At 34.0% G+C, this 16,261-nt stretch overlaps 2 protein-coding genes across 2 annotated transcripts in view; both read left to right on the top strand.

Annotated features, from left to right (window-relative positions):
* LOC119604491 (formin-J) overlaps positions 1 to 16,261 on the top strand; it is a 68,921-nt gene that overhangs the window by 51,796 nt on the left and 864 nt on the right. The window contains 3 exon segments of the mRNA XM_037957141.1: positions 10,494 to 11,299; positions 11,302 to 13,297; positions 13,367 to 16,261. The exon segment at positions 13,367 to 16,261 is cut by the window's right edge and continues 864 nt beyond it. Of these exon segments, the coding sequence (XP_037813069.1) occupies positions 10,494 to 11,299; positions 11,302 to 13,297; positions 13,367 to 13,865 (3,301 nt within the window). The 3' untranslated portion in view covers positions 13,866 to 16,261.
* On the top strand, positions 400 to 7,228 carry LOC119604492. The gene is made up of 2 exons (XM_037957142.1): positions 400 to 690; positions 5,629 to 7,228. Exon 2 carries the CDS (start codon positions 5,768 to 5,770, stop codon positions 7,058 to 7,060), a length of 1,293 nt encoding a protein of 430 aa, XP_037813070.1. The 5' UTR covers positions 400 to 690; positions 5,629 to 5,767; the 3' UTR covers positions 7,061 to 7,228.

The raw sequence follows: 16,261 nt of genomic DNA, 5'->3' as shown, positions 1-16,261 counted from the left end.
CCCATTGTTGACAAAACTCTTTCGAAATCTCTTTAATTACATGCAGAAAAATCACGAATTCCTGCACAACAGGAAAACTAAATGAACCAGTGGAAACAGCAACTACTAAAGAACATACAAATATAGACAATTGCTCTGTAGGAAGTCGTAAATGTACTCGTGACAAACGTCAAACTGCTCAACAGCCACCTACAACAACAATAAAAAAGCATGCAGTTGCTAAAGCAACAGCAGAGTACATACAACAAAAACTAGAAGAATCCATCATAAATCTTAAAATTCAAATGCCAGAACTACAACTTATGGGTGAACAAATGACTGCGACCGCTATAAATAAAAAACTAAAAGTGGATGCTTTGACAGCGGCTAAAATAAAACCACAAAATCGAAAACATCTTCAACAGCAGCAACCGCTACCAGATTTCAAGAAACACCAACAAATAACAACAAAAAAATCTAATCAGAAATTGAAAACAACGGATGTTGAGATAAATTTACCGGTTATAACAACGAACGTCTCCTTAGAACAAAAGAAATCTGTCAGTGATTTGTCTTTAAGAACAATGCGTCGTCGCGTCAAATGTTTGCAAGCAGCAGCAGCAGCAACACATAAAGCTTTTGTTGATGATGATCATGATAATCATGTTGTTAATAATAATGTTTTAAATCATAATGAGGTGCAATCTAAAGGTATTCGAAAATGTTTGTTAAAAGTAGAATTTGGATTTGTGTTTTTTTAGTTTTCAATACTATTTGTGGTTCCAAAGTTAATCTGGGATATTGACCTTCCTTCGAATGAAAAAGCTTTTCACAAAAGCTCTTCATTTTAATGAAATTTAAAAAGTTTTTGATCAAAAATGTGAAAAAAACTATAAAATTCTCTAAAAATTTTTAACACCACAAAATGATCTGATTATATCAATATAATCCATTCAGTTACATACAATGATAGCTAGAACAAAATTCCTCAGAATAATATCTTCTACATCAGCTCATTCTAATGCCATTGAACTTTTTTTCTTCACTACCCGCCTGCCTCATTTGTAATATAAACCATTAAATTTCGAACACAAAAAAAAAAAAATAATAATAATTCTTAATAAATGAAAAACTAAGGCGATTTAAAGAAGTGAGCCCATCACATCTAAAGCAGAATAATAATTATTATTTATGTTTTGCATATGACTCCATACTTGAGACGAACGATGTAGCAGCTAACAGGCAGCTACTATAGAACACTTGAAGTAATGCAGCGCAATTATAAAACATAAACAAACTGTTTATTTTACTTTTAAACGACCAAAAGAACAAAAAAAAAAAAAACAGAACCTGAAGAAATGCATAATAATTCGCTATTAAATTTTAAACCGGAACAGTGGGTGAGGAAGGGGAGCAAATTTTAATTAAAACTATAATAGAGATAATAGTAATAGTACACAATATAGACTAAACTTTAGTCCAAATTATAGTGCAGACTATAGAGGCTAAAGTCCAGACTATAAACCAACTATAGACTAGAATATATAGTAGTCCTGACTATAAAACAAACTATTAAACAGACTATTGACTATATTATAGTCCTGACTATACAACAATCTATAGCACATACTATAGACTATATTATAGTCCAGACTAAATCTAAACTCTGAACCACACTATGAACTAGACTATAGTGTAGACTGTAGAATAGACTATAGCCTAGACTTTAGACTAGACTATAGACTAGAGTGTAGACTAGACTATAGACTAGACTAGACTATAGTCTAGACTATAGACTAGACTATAGACTAGACTATAGACTAGACTATAGACTAGACTATAGACTAGAACTATAGACTAGACTAAGACTAGACTATAGTTAAGACTATAGTTAAGACTATAGACTAGACTATAGACTAGACTATAGACTAGACTATAGACTAGACTATAGACTAGACTATAGTTAAGACTATAGTTAAGACTATAGACTAGACTATAGACTAGACTATAGACTAGACTATAGACTAGACTATAGACTAGACTATAGACTAGACTATAGACTAGACTATAGACTAGACTATAGATTAGACTATAGACTAGACTATAGACTAGACTATAGACTAGACTATAGACTAGACTATAGACTACTATAGACTAGACTATAGACTAGACTATAGACTAGACTATAGACTAGACTATAGACTAGACTATAGACTAGACTATAGACTAGACTATAGACTAGACTATAGACTAGACTATAGACTAGACTATAGACTAGACTATAGACTAGACTAGACTATAGACTAGACTATAGACTAGACTATAGACTAGACTATAGACTAGACTATAGACTAGACTATAGACTAGACTATAGACTAGACTATAGACTAGACTATAGACTATAGACTAGACTATAGACTAGACTATAGACTAGACTATAGACTAGACTATAGACTAGACTATAGACTAGACTAGACTATAGACTAGACTATAGACTAGACTAGACTATAGACTAGGCTATAGACTAGACTATAGACTAGACTATAGACTAGACTATAGATTAGACTATAGACTACACTATAGACTAGACTATAGACTAGACTATAGACTAGACTATAGACTAGACTATAGACTAGACTAGACTAGACTATAGACTAGACTATAGACTAGACTATAGACTAGACTATAGACTAGACTATAGACTAGACTATAGACTAGACTATAGACTAGACTATAGACTAGACTATAGACTAGACTATAGACTAGACTATAGACTAGACTATAGACTAGACTATAGACTAGACTATAGACTAGACTATAGACTAGACTATAGACTAGACTATAGACTAGACTATAGACTAGACTATAGACTAGACTATAGACTAGACTATAGACTAGACTATAGACTAGACTATAGACTAGACTATAGACTAGACTATAGACTAGACTATAGACTAGACTATAGACTAGACTATAGACTAGACTATAGACTAGACTATAGACTAGACTATAGACTAGACTATAGACTAGACTATAGACTAGACTATAGACTAGACTATAGACTAGACTATAGACTAGACTATAGACTAGACTATAGACTAGACTATAGACTAGACTATAGACTAGACTATAGACTAGACTATAGACTAGACTATAGACTAGACTATAGACTAGACTATAGACTAGACTATAGACTAGACTATAGACTAGACTATAGACTAGACTATAGACTAGACTATAGACTAGACTATAGACTAGACTATAGACTAGACTATAGACTAGACTATAGACTAGACTATAGACTAGACTATAGACTAGACTATGGACTAGACTATAGACTAGACTATAGACTAGACTATAGACTAGACTATAGACTAGACTATAGACTAGACTATAGACTAGACTATAGACTAGACTATAGACTAGACTATAGACTAGACTATAGACTAGACTATAGACTAGACTATAGACTAGACTATAGACTAGACTATAGACTAGACTATAGACTAGACTATAGACTAGACTATAAGACTAGACTATAGACTAGACTATAGACTAGACTAGTAGACTAGACTAGACTAGCTATAGACTAGACTATAGACTTAGACTATAGACTAGACTATAGACTAGACTATAGACTAGGACTATAGACTAGACCTATAGACTAGACTATAGACTAGACTATAGACTAGACTATAGACTAGACTATAGACTAGACTATAGACTAGACTATAGACTAGACTATAGACTAGACTAAGACTTTAGACATAGACTACTATAGACTAGACTATAGACTAGACTATAGACTAGACTATAGACTAGACTATAGACTAGACTATAGACTAGACTATAGACTAGACTATAGACTAGACTATAGACTAGACTATAGTAGACTAGACTACTATAGACTAGACTATAGACTAGACTATAGACTAGACTATAGACTAGACTATTAGACTATAGACTAGACTATAGACTAGACTATAGACTAGACTATAGACTAGACTATAGACTAGACTATAGACTAGACTATAGACTAGACTATAGACTAGACTATAGACTAGACTATAGGACTAGACTATAGACTAACTATAGACTAGGACTATAGACTAGACTATAGACTAGACTATAGACTAGACTATAGGACTAGACTATAGACTAGACTAGTAGACTAGACTTAATAGACTAGACTATAGACTAGACTATAGACTAGACTATAGGATATAGACTATAGACTAGACTATAGACTAGACTATAGACTATGACTATAGACTAGACTATAGACTAGACTATAGACTAGACTATAGACTAGACTACTATAGACTAGACTATAGGACTAGACTATAGACTACTATAGACTAGACTATAGACTAGACTATATTAGACTATAGACTAGACTATAGACTAGACATAGACTAGACTATAGACTAGACTGACTAGACTAGGACTAGACTATAGACTAGACTATTCGACTAAGACTATAGACTAGACTATAGACTAGACTATAGACTAGACTATAGACTAGACTATAGACTAGACTATAGACTAGACTATAGACTAGACTATAGACTAGACTATAGACTAGACTATAGACTAGACTATAGACTAGACTATAGACTAGACTATAGACTAGACTATAGACTAGACTATAGACTAGACTATAGACTAGATATAGACTAGACTATAGTTTAGACTATAGACTAGACTATAGACTAGACTATAGACTAGACTATAGACTAGACTATAGACTAGATATAGACTAGACTATAGACTAGATATAGACTAGACTATAGTTTAGACTATAGACTAGACTATAGACTAGACTATAGACTGGACTATAGACTAGACTATAGACTAGACTATAGACTAGACTATAGACTAGACTATAGACTAGACTATAGACTAGACTATAGACTAGATTATAGACTAGACTATAGACTAGACTATAGACTAGACTATAGACTAGACTATAGACTAGACTATAGACTAGACTATAGACTAGACTATAGACTAGACTATAGACTAGACTATAGACTAGACTATAGACTAGACTATAGACTAGACTAGACTATAGACTAGACTATAGACTAGACTATAGACTAGACTATAGACTAGACTATAGACTAGACTATAGACTAGACTATAGACTAGACTATAGATTAGACTATAGACTAGACTATAGACTACACTATAGACTAGACTATAGACTAGACTATAGACTGGACTTTAGACCAGACTATACACTAGACTATAGACTCGACTTTTTATAAACATTATTTCTGCTTAGTTTTTCTTACTATAAGGACCATTGTGCACTGCATTTAGCTCTCTGCATTTTAGCAAGACATGCGAACTAATGCTGCAAATGCAAGTTCAAGCGTATAGTTTTTCAAAAGAAATACATATTTACACACCAAAATACAAAAAATACACTAATAAATATAAACAGACAAAAAAAAAAGCACATCTTATGAAACGAAGCAGAACTTAAGAAGAAACTGAATTAATTAAAAAAATGTATACCGACAAACAGGAAACTCAGAATAACACCAGATAAATCTTCCAAACATTATTCAAGTATTGAAAATGAAAAAAACACAAATTACATAAATTTTCTTATGAAATTTTTACTAAAATTTATTATTACAGCAAATGAAGCGCCAGCTGAAAATGTGGATTTAACAAAAAGTTTAACATTTTATAATTCTTTAAAAAAGTTAACGAAAAAAGTGAAAATGGGAGCAAACAAATCAGTAAAATTGACAAGGAGTCGGAAATAAAACTGACCATGGAGCAATATTTTGAGAGGGAAAAGCAAATATTCGCTTTAGACAAGCCGTATAATGAGGTCAAAGAAACAACTTTTAAAAGAGAAGAGAGGGAAGAGGATCTTTGTTTTAATCTCCCTAAGTATTTAACTGAAAACAATAAATTTGATTCAGGGAACATAATTGAGTCTAGAGAGAAGGAGCAAGAGTTTACTGAATCAACTAAGGATTTATGGTTTTTAGAAGAACAGCAGCAATCCACCCATTTACTGAGAGAGCAAGACTTGATAATGAAACAATCTTATCCCGATTATGACCGCGAAAGCGACAGTGAAGACGCTGTGTATGAGAATATTAGAGTTGATTCCATATTACTCTCAGTTCCAAAACTTGATATACCTATAACTCCTATAAAATCCTTATTGAAACAGAAAAATCTTGCTAAAGCTGTGAAAAAGTCTTTAGGTGAGAGCCCAGTAACCGAGAAGAGAGATAAACTCAAATCTCTCAAAGAAACAGAAAATAATGTTACTGCCAAAGAGAGTAAAGTGAATCAAAAGCAAATAAATAATACCAAACCTGATGAAAATCTTAACAGCAAAATAAAAATCTCAAATCCTAACAATTCAGAACAATCTCCTGAACATTTAGATGAAAAAATCGCACAAGAAACGGAAATATACAAAGATTGTCTAACAGATTCCGATGAAATTCGCCGTCACAAACTAAAGGAATCTGAGAAAGAAGATTTGGAAAGTTTGGAAGATTTAACAGATTCTAAAGTAAATGACAATTTCGGAAAGTTGGACCTAAAGACTTTAAAAAGCTCCACCAAATCGCACACCTTTATAAGAGACTTAGAGCAGCCTTCATATGAACTAATAGAATTTAAAGATGATGATCCCGAGCAACTTTTAAATACAACAAAACCCATAAAATATTCCAAAAGTTCCGAGGATTTATATCGAAATTATTCGCCCATAAAATCTACCATAAAACCCCAAAGCAAACATTTAAAAGAAAAGCCTGACACTCCTAGAACACCAAAAGCTTTAAGATTACCACGTCTAGGCACACCACCTCCTCTCCAACAGTCAAGAACAGCACCCACAACACCTAAAAGTGAAAACTCCGAACGTCTTAAGTCTCTTAATATCTGTCCAACAAAACGTAAACAAGTTCTAAGACAAACTGTAAGCTGTTCGAATACCTTACCCATGAAAGCTGTTCTAACCTTTTCCTACAGACACATTAGAACTTTGTGGTGTAACATCAGCACCACAATTAAAATCTATCGGTCTAAAAGGGAATAATATAAATGAAAGTGTTAGAGTAGAAAAACTGGAGTATGATGATGAGGAAAATGCTATTGATTTGTGGCTGAGGAGGAGGAGCAGCAGCATAGTTGTGTTTTCGATAAAGAGATTAAGGTTATAAAAGAACCACCAGCACCACAATTGAAACGTAACAAGTCATTTACCGTCAGGTGGGTATTGATTTCATTTATTGCAGGGTTTGTACAACTTTCGTTGTTTAAGGGAAGGGGGGTACTTTTGGGTGAGTCAACAAGTATCGCAAGTTTTTTTATATTTAAAAGTAGTTGTAAAGAAGATTCTAACAATTTTTTTTTTAGTTGGAGTCTTTTGTGAAAGATTATAGTTTAGTCTTAACTATAGTTTAGGCTATAGTCTGGACTATAGGCTTATCTAAGTATAGTCGGGACTATAGTATGAACTATAGTCTATAGTCTAGTCTATAGTCTAGTCTATAGTCTAGTCTATAGTCTAGTCTATAGTCTAGTCTATAGTCTAGTCTATAGTCTAGTCTATAGTCTAGTCTATAGTCTAGTCTATAGTCTAGTCTATAGTCTAGTCTATAGTCTAGTCTATAGTCTAGTCTATAGTCTAGTCTATAGTCTAGTCTATAGTCTAGTCTATAGTCTAGTCTAGTCTAGTCTATAGTCTAGTCTATAGTCTAGTCTATAGTCTAGTCTATAGTCTAGTCTATAGTCTAGTCTATAGTCTAGTCTATAGTCTAGTCTATAGTCTAGTCTATAGTCTAGTCTATAGTCTAGTCTATAGTCTAGTCTATAGTTTAGTCTCTAGTCTAGTCTATAGTCTAGTCTATAGTCTAGTCTATAGTCTAGTCTATAGTCTAGTCTATAGTCTAGTCTATAGTCTAGTCTATAGTCTAGTCTATAGTTTAGTCTCTAGTCTAGTCTATAGTCAAGTCTATAGTCTAGTCTATAGTCTAGTCTATAGTCTAGTCTATAGTCTAGTCTATAGTCTAGTCTATAGTCTAGTCTATAGTCTAGTCTATAGTCTAGTCTATAGTCTAGTCTATAGTCTAGTCTATAGTCTAGTCTATAGTCTAGTCTATAGTCTTGTCTATAGTCTAGTCTATAGTCTAGTCTATAGTCTAGTCTATAGTCTAGTCTATAGTCTAGTCTATAGTCTAGTCTATAGTCTAGTCTATAGTCTAGTCTATAGTCTAGTCTATAGTCTAGTCTATAGTCTAGTCTATAGTCTAGTCTATAGTCTAGTCTATAGTCTAGTCTATAGTCTAGTCTATAGTCTAGTCTATAGTCTAGTCTATAGTCTAGTCTATAGTCTAGTCTATAGTCTAGTCTATAGTCTAGTCTATAGTCTAGTTTATAGTCTAGTCTATAGTCTAGTCTATAGACTAGTCTATAGTCTAGTCTATAGACTAGTCTATAGTCTAGTCTATAGACTAGTCTATAGTCTAGTCTATAGACTAGTCTATAGTCTAGTCTATAGACTAGTCTATAGTCTAGTCTACAGTCTAGTCTATAGTCTAGTCTATAGTCGAGTCTATAGTCGAGTCTATAGTCTAGTCTATAGTCTAGTCTATAGTCGAGTCTATAGTCTAGTCTAGTCTATAGTCTAGTCTATAGTCTAGTCTATAGTCTAGTCTATAGTCTAGTCTATAGTCTAGTCTATAGTCTAGTCTATAGTCTAGTCTAGTCTATAGTCTAGTCCATAGTCTAGTCTATAGTCTAGTCTATAGTCTAGTCTATAGTCTAGTCTATAGTCTAGTCTATAGTCTAGTCTATAGTCTAGTCTATAGTCTAGTCTATAGTCTAGTCTATAGTCTAGTCTATAGTCTAGTCTATAGTCTAGTCTATAGTCTAGTCTATAGTCTAGTCTATAGTCTAGTCTATAGTCTAGTCTATAGTCTAGTCTATAGTCTAGTCTATAGTCTAGTCTATAGTCTAGTCTATAGTCTAGTCTATAGTCTAGTCTATAGTCTAGTCTATAGTCTAGTCTATAGTCTAGTCTATAGTCTAGTCTATAGTCTAGTCTATAGTCTAGTCTATAGTCTAGTCTATAGTCTAGTCTATAGTCTAGTCTATAGTCTAGTCTATAGTCTAGTCTATAGTCTAGTCTATAGTCTAGTCTATAGTCTAGTCTATAGTCTAGTCTATAGTCTAGTCTATAGTCTAGTCTATAGTCTAGTCTATAGTCTAGTCTATAGTCTAGTCTATAGTCTAGTCTAGTCTAGTCTATAGTCTAGTCTATAGTCTAGTCTATAGTCTACTCTATAGTCTAGTCTATAGTCTAGTCTATAGTCTAGTCTATAGTCTAGTCTATAGTCTAGTCTATAGTCTAGTCTATAGTCTAGTCTAGTCTAGTCTAGTATATAGTCTAGCCTAGTCTAGTCTAGTCTAGTCTAGTCTAGTCTAGTCTATAGTCTAGTCTAGTCTAGTCTAGTCTAGTCTAGTCTAGTCTAGTCTAGTCTAGTCTATAGTCTAGTCTAGTCTATAGTCTAGTCTAGTCTAGTCTAGTCTAGTCTAGTCTAGTCTAGTCTAGTCTAGTCTAGTCTAGTCTATAGTCTAGTCTAGTCTAGTCTATAGCCTAGTCTATAGTCTAGTCTATAGTCTAGTCTATAGTCTAGTCTATAGTCTAGTCTATAGTCTAGTCTATAGTCTAGTCTATAGTCTAGTCTATAGTCTAGTCTATAGTCCAGTCTATAGTCTAGTCTATAGTCTAGTCTATAGTCTAGTCTATAGTCTAGTCTATAGTCTAGTCTATAGTCTAGTCTATAGTCTAGTCTATAGTCTAGTCTATAGTCTAGTCTATAGTCTAGTCTATAGTCTAGTCTATAGTCTAGTCTATAGTCTAGTCTATAGTCTAGTCTATAGTCTAGTCTATAGTCTAGTCTATAGTCTATAGTCTAGTCTATAGTCTAGTCTATAGTCTAGTCTATAGTCTAGTCTATAGTCCTATAGTCTAGTCTATAGTCTAGTCTATAGTCTAGTCTATAGTCTAGTCTATAGTCTAGTCTATAGTCTAGTCTATAGTCTAATCTATAGTCTAGTCTATAGTCCAGTCTATAGTCTAGTCTATGGTCTAGTCTAGTCTAGTCTATAGTCTATAGTCTAGTCTACAGTCTAGTCTACAGTCTAGTATATAGTCTAGTCTATAGTCTAGTCTATAGTCTACAGTCTAGCCTATAGTAGTTTATTGTCTGGAATATAGGTTGTCTATAGTTTAATTTATAGACTGACTATAGTTTAATTTATAGTCTGACTATAGTATAGTCTTAAGTACTTAAGTTTTGAACATTCTTCCCATAGAGACAACTGTGAAATACGATCTAAATTAAACTAAAATTCTTAACTAAAAGAGAGCTTTTAAAGTCACATAAATCCACAACTTTTTACTTATATATTCTGAAATATTACTCTATTAACATGATATTTCTTGACTCCATCACTACTTTCAGTGGTTTGCCCGACAATTATGATCCCTTTTTGTCGGCCAAACGCCAACTCGAAGAGTTGTGCTCACCAACAAATGAATCCGTTGATATGTCCACAACTCCACAAACACCACAACTGCCCAGTTTGCCTGCTACGCCGAATAGTAATAACAACACCAACAACAACAGTAGCATCAATAAAATGTCTACATCACTTATACTCAGCTCTTCAACACCAAATAATACTACAGCTAATCTAATGACTACATCACAAATACCACAACAAACTCAAAAAACTCCAACTTTAGCCAGATCTTCTAGCTTTAGACGCACTTCCTCTTTGAGGGGACCTAGAAGATCACCCATGTTATCGGCTCGTCCACCATTATTTGCGCAAAAACATCGTCCTACCATACAAAGGGGATTATCGGATGAAGGACCCATTTCTACAAACTTCCTTAAGCCCGAAGAATACGATGAAATGCCAGTAAGATCGGTATGTGTTAATGATTTTGCGGTGAATAAAAGTCCACGGGTGGTAAGAAGAGATACTTCGGCCTCGAATCGTAAACAACCTTTGAAATTGAATATAAATGCAGCCAATGCTAGTGGAAGTAGTGCAGCAGCTTCGCCTAATATAATGGAACCCGAGGTGGCAGCGACCAATAATACTGCTTCCAAATATGTTTCAAAAACTGATTCTTTGGCGGTATTTTTAAAATATGAACATGAGCTGGAGAAGTTAAATCAAACTACTGCGGATAAAGAGCTTAAAAAGGAGACTTTATTGGAGGTCAAAACACCCTCTACTGCTGGTTCTATAACTACAACCCGGTAGCTAATCTAGATGGACCCTTAAATGCTAAAGAGCTTAAGGATAAGAGTAATAATTTGAGTAAACAAAACTCGGCCAAAAATATTAAGGCGGATATTATGGCGGCCTGTGAAACTAATGAGAATTATGAGTTAAATGTTAAGAACACTAATGAAATGGAAATAAACAAATATGGACAGCAGCGTTTGGCGCCATTGTCCTCTAAACCTGTGACACCTTTAAGCAAACCTCAAACACCACAAGTACAGCAGCCTTCGGGGGTCTTAACACCTTTGAATGTTAAAACAAACCTGGAGCAGAAATCTGCCGCCCCTAAATCCCCCAAACCAGTGGCCTTAAGTTCTATATTTGGTGGTGATAATAGTAAAGCGGTCAAGAACTCTTCTCATCTTTATGCAGAACGTAAAAATTCTATGGGTTCCGATTATATAGATCCCAAACTGATAAATAAATGTGATAATCTTCCAATTAATTTAAATCTGAAGCGAACAGATTTTAAACATTCAGATTCTGATACTTCCGAAACACGTGTGGAACAGTTTTCTTCCTCCTCTTCATCAGAATCTTCGGCGCCGGCCAAGAAAACAACAACAACAGCAACTAGTCTTCAGCAGCATACAAAGTTTTTGCCCACAGTTAAACAGCAACAACAACAACCAGAACAAAATAATAATTTAAATCTAAATCAAAATCATCTTCCCCCACAGCAGCAGCAGCAGCAGCAGCCGTTAACCAATAGTCAACGTAACTCAGCCGAAGGACGTAATCTTTTGAAACGGCGCATGCGTTTGGGACGCAATCAATTCTTATATGATGCTTCCCCAGAAGGAGATTCTTGTTCAGCCGATGATGAGGGCGCCAATCGTTCTTCTCTGGAAGGAGAAACTCTACAGCAGCACAATCTTCTAAGAGAACATGAAAAGGCTTTTGCGAGATTAAGCTCCCAGCAGATGAATCCAGTGGATGCCCCCTTTATACCACCTTTGCCGGCATTTGATGATTTTGATTTTGAGGAATTCCTATCATCATTTGAAAATGATGAAGAACAATTTCCTCTCTTCAAAGATTGTAGAGAATTTCTTATGAATCGCACATCGAAAAAACAAAGATCGATGTTAATGACGAATTCTGCGACACAAAACCAACAAAACAATACACACAACAACACTCACAACAACAACAACAACAACTCTACGAATTTCAAAAAATCTTCCTCTCCACAAACATTCCCACCCCTAACGCCTCAAACGCACTCAAGCGGCAGTGGGCAACACTTTCAATTTCCCTCTTTGCCTCAACATCCCAAAAATCTATTTAATTCCTTTTCCCTTAACACTAGGAGCCGGAATAAATACGATGAACTAACAGCTAGCACCACCACCACCAAATCAACGGATACTTTTTGCCTTAACACAAACGCAGAACAATTCAAGGATCATAGTCTCAATCAAAAACGTGAGATTTTCATCAGCATAGAGACGGAACAAAATGATCTAGATAAATCACCCATTTCACCCAATTCCATACGCCATATGGTGGGTAATCCACAGACCGTGGTAGAAGTGGAAGTAGATGCAGCCCATGACAATAAGTTTAGTAAAATATCAGATGATGATGAAGGAGAAACGGGCCAAAATATGTGTAGAACAAAAAACTTTTCCGCGCACTCCATGGCCGAACGTTTGCCCAATGTTCAGCTGAATAATGCCAAAAATTTAATGCAAAAAATGCAAGAAGATTTTCGTCAAATGGGCGATGATATGGCAGGCAATTTAAGGCTGACTACTGCCACTGCTCCCATGGATGTGAATATGAATAGCAAGGTTAATATGACGGCCGCAAATAGAAAAATAAATCGTACAGCTGGTACTCCCAGCGGTGATGCTTATGGTGACTCAGATGAATTAAGCAGCTTAGATGGTTATCCTTTATCTTCGCCCAATTCACGTTTGGGTGTTAGTTCGAAAACGAGTGCAGACTCGGCCTATGGAAGGTGGGTATTTTAAATTTTAGAAAAACTATAACATTTTACACAATTTGTAACCTTTTTTTCTCTTTGTAGTCTCTCTCGTCAACGTTCTTCGGAACTAACAACCCAACGCAACACTAATCGTAGTCGTCCCATGACCTCTAATACAGCTAATCGCCCACTTACCGAGGAAACCTCCCTGGGACGTTCTAGACAATTAAGTGCCTCTTCTAGCAGCAGTTCGGAGCATGCTTTACCACCCTTAACAAGTAGTAATAGTTTTCACAAACAGCAGCAACAACTCTACAATAATAACAATAACAACCCGGATTTAGAGGAACTAATGCGTTATGAACGCCACAGCAATAATAATAATAACAACAACAATTATGAAATACCACCCTCTCACGCTACACTAACAGGAGCCACAAATTCTCACACAAATTTGGAATCTTTACAGCAATATCCCTCTAACTCCACCATGAGCTCAAGTATGAAAATGTCAAAATTCTGTCATGAATGTGGCAGTAGATTTCTACTCGAACAAGCAAAATTTTGTATGGACTGTGGTGTTAAACGTATAGTATTGTAGAACAAAATTTAAAAACTGTAGATTGTGAACTACTTGTAGTACTACTACTACTACTACTAAAAAACTATTATTAGTAGTTAAGTTTTTTTTATTAAATAATAATTAACAATATATTTTCTTAACTTTGTTTTATATATAAAAAAAAAACATTTATTTAGTTTAATAAATAATATATATATATTTTTAACAATTTCTCAAAAGAACAATAACGATCACAAATTGAATAATTTAATAACTAGTTTAAAATGCTAAACCAAAACGAATAATACTAAACAAAAACATAAAAATTGTTTAAAAAATTTACGAACAAAATTGCATTAAAATGAAAACGATAAATTATTTTTTTAACATTTTTTTTAATAAAAAAATTTTATTTTTTAAATCTAATGCTCTCTTTCTTACTTTATGTTAATATTAATAATAAAGTTAGGTTATAACTTACATATAACGGTAATGTTAAATACAACACTGTTATTATGTTAAAAGGTCTGTTACAGTTTCCTTTACAAATTGAACTAATCGAGATACTCAAATGATGTCCATTCTTTAGGTCTTATTAGAGAGACTACACAACTGTCTACAGTCGAAAGACTTTAGAATAGTCTTTAGCCCAGAGACTACAAATATATCGAAAGACTATGGGACTGTTAATGGTCGAGAGATAGCAGAATAGTCGTTAGTCAAGTTACCATAGAATTGCTTTTAGTCGAGAGACTTTAGCTATAGAATCTATCTTCGAAAGACTGCAGAAGAGTCAATACTCGACAGACTAAGTTGGCAGTCAATAGAACTATGTATAGGCAAGAGAATATAGACAACTAACTATAGTCGAAAACTTTATATAGTTGAGAGACAATAGAACTGTCTTTAGTCGTAAGAACTCTCTATAGTCAAGAGTCTATAGACCTACTTATAGTCGAGAGGCTTTAGAATAGTACTTAGACGAGAAACTATAAAATATAATCAAGCCGAGGGACTACAGAAGAGTCGAGTACAGACTAAGGAATAGTCTATATTCGAGAGTTTATTGAGAAGCTATAGAACTGCTTATATTCGAGAGACTATAGAACTGACTATAGTCGAGAGACTATAGAGCTGTCTAAAGTCAAAAGACTATAGAACTATCTATAATCGGGAAACTATAGAACTATCTGTAGTCAAATACAGTCGAGAGACTATAAAATTGTCTACAGTCAAAAGACTATAGAATTGTCTATAGTAAACGGATTAAAAAACTGTATATAGTCGAGCTTTATAGAGCTTTATATAGTCAAAAGACTACAGAATTGTCTATAGTCAAAGGACAATAGAACTGTCTATTGTCGAGAGACTATAGAACTGTCTATAGTCAAAAGACTATAGCATTGTCTATGGTCAAAACACTATAGAACTGTCTATAGTCAAAATATTATAGAACGGTCTATAGTCGAGACCCTATAAAATTGTCTATTGTCGAGAAACTATAGAACTGTTTATAGTCAAAGTACTATCGAACTATCTATAATCAAAGGACAATAGAACTGTCTATTGTCGAGAGACTATAGAACTGTCTATAGTCGAGAGAGTATAGAATTGACAAAAGACTATAGAATTGTCTATAGTCAAAGGACTATAAAACTGTCTATGGTCAAAAGTCTATAGAACTGTCTACAGTAAAAAGACTATAGAACTATCTATACTCGAGAGACTATAGAACTGTCTATAGTCAAAAGACTATAGAATTGTCTATAGTCAAAGGACTATAAAACTGTAAAGGACTATAGAACGGTCTATAGTCGAGACCCTATAAAATTGTTTATTGTCGAGAAACTATAGAACTGTTTATAGTCAAAGGACTATCGAAATGTCTATAATCAAAGGACAATAGAACTGTATATTGTTTAGAGACTATAGAACTGTCTATAGTCGAGAGAGTATAGAATTGACAAAAGACTATAGAATTGTCTATAGTCACACTATAAAAACTGTCTATGGTCAAAGGTCTATGGAACTGTCTGCAGTAAAAATACTATAAAACTATCTATAGTCGACAGACTATAGAACTATCTATAGTCGACAGACTATAGAATTGTCTATAGTCAAAGGACTATAAAACTGCAAAGGACTATAGAACGGTCTATAGTCGAGACCCTATAAAATTGTCTATTGTCGAGAAACTATAGAACTGTTTATAGTCAAAGTACTATCGAACTGTCTATAATCAAAGGACAATAGAACTGTCTATTGTCGAGAGACTATAGAACTGTCTATAGTCGAGAGAGTATAGAATTGACAAAAGACTATAGAATTGTCTATAGTCAAAGGACTATAAAACTGTCTATGGTCAAAAGTCTATAAAACTCTCTACAGTAAAAAGACTATAGAACTATCTATACTCGAGAGACTATAGAATTGTC

Source organism: Lucilia sericata, unplaced genomic scaffold (genome assembly GCF_015586225.1).
Source record: "Lucilia sericata isolate MDLA Ls3-8-SP2 unplaced genomic scaffold, ASM1558622v1 Contig000398F_arrow, whole genome shotgun sequence".
NCBI classification, from domain to species: Eukaryota; Metazoa; Arthropoda; class Insecta; order Diptera; family Calliphoridae; genus Lucilia; species Lucilia sericata.
This window is presented reverse-complemented; position numbering and strand designations above follow the sequence as displayed.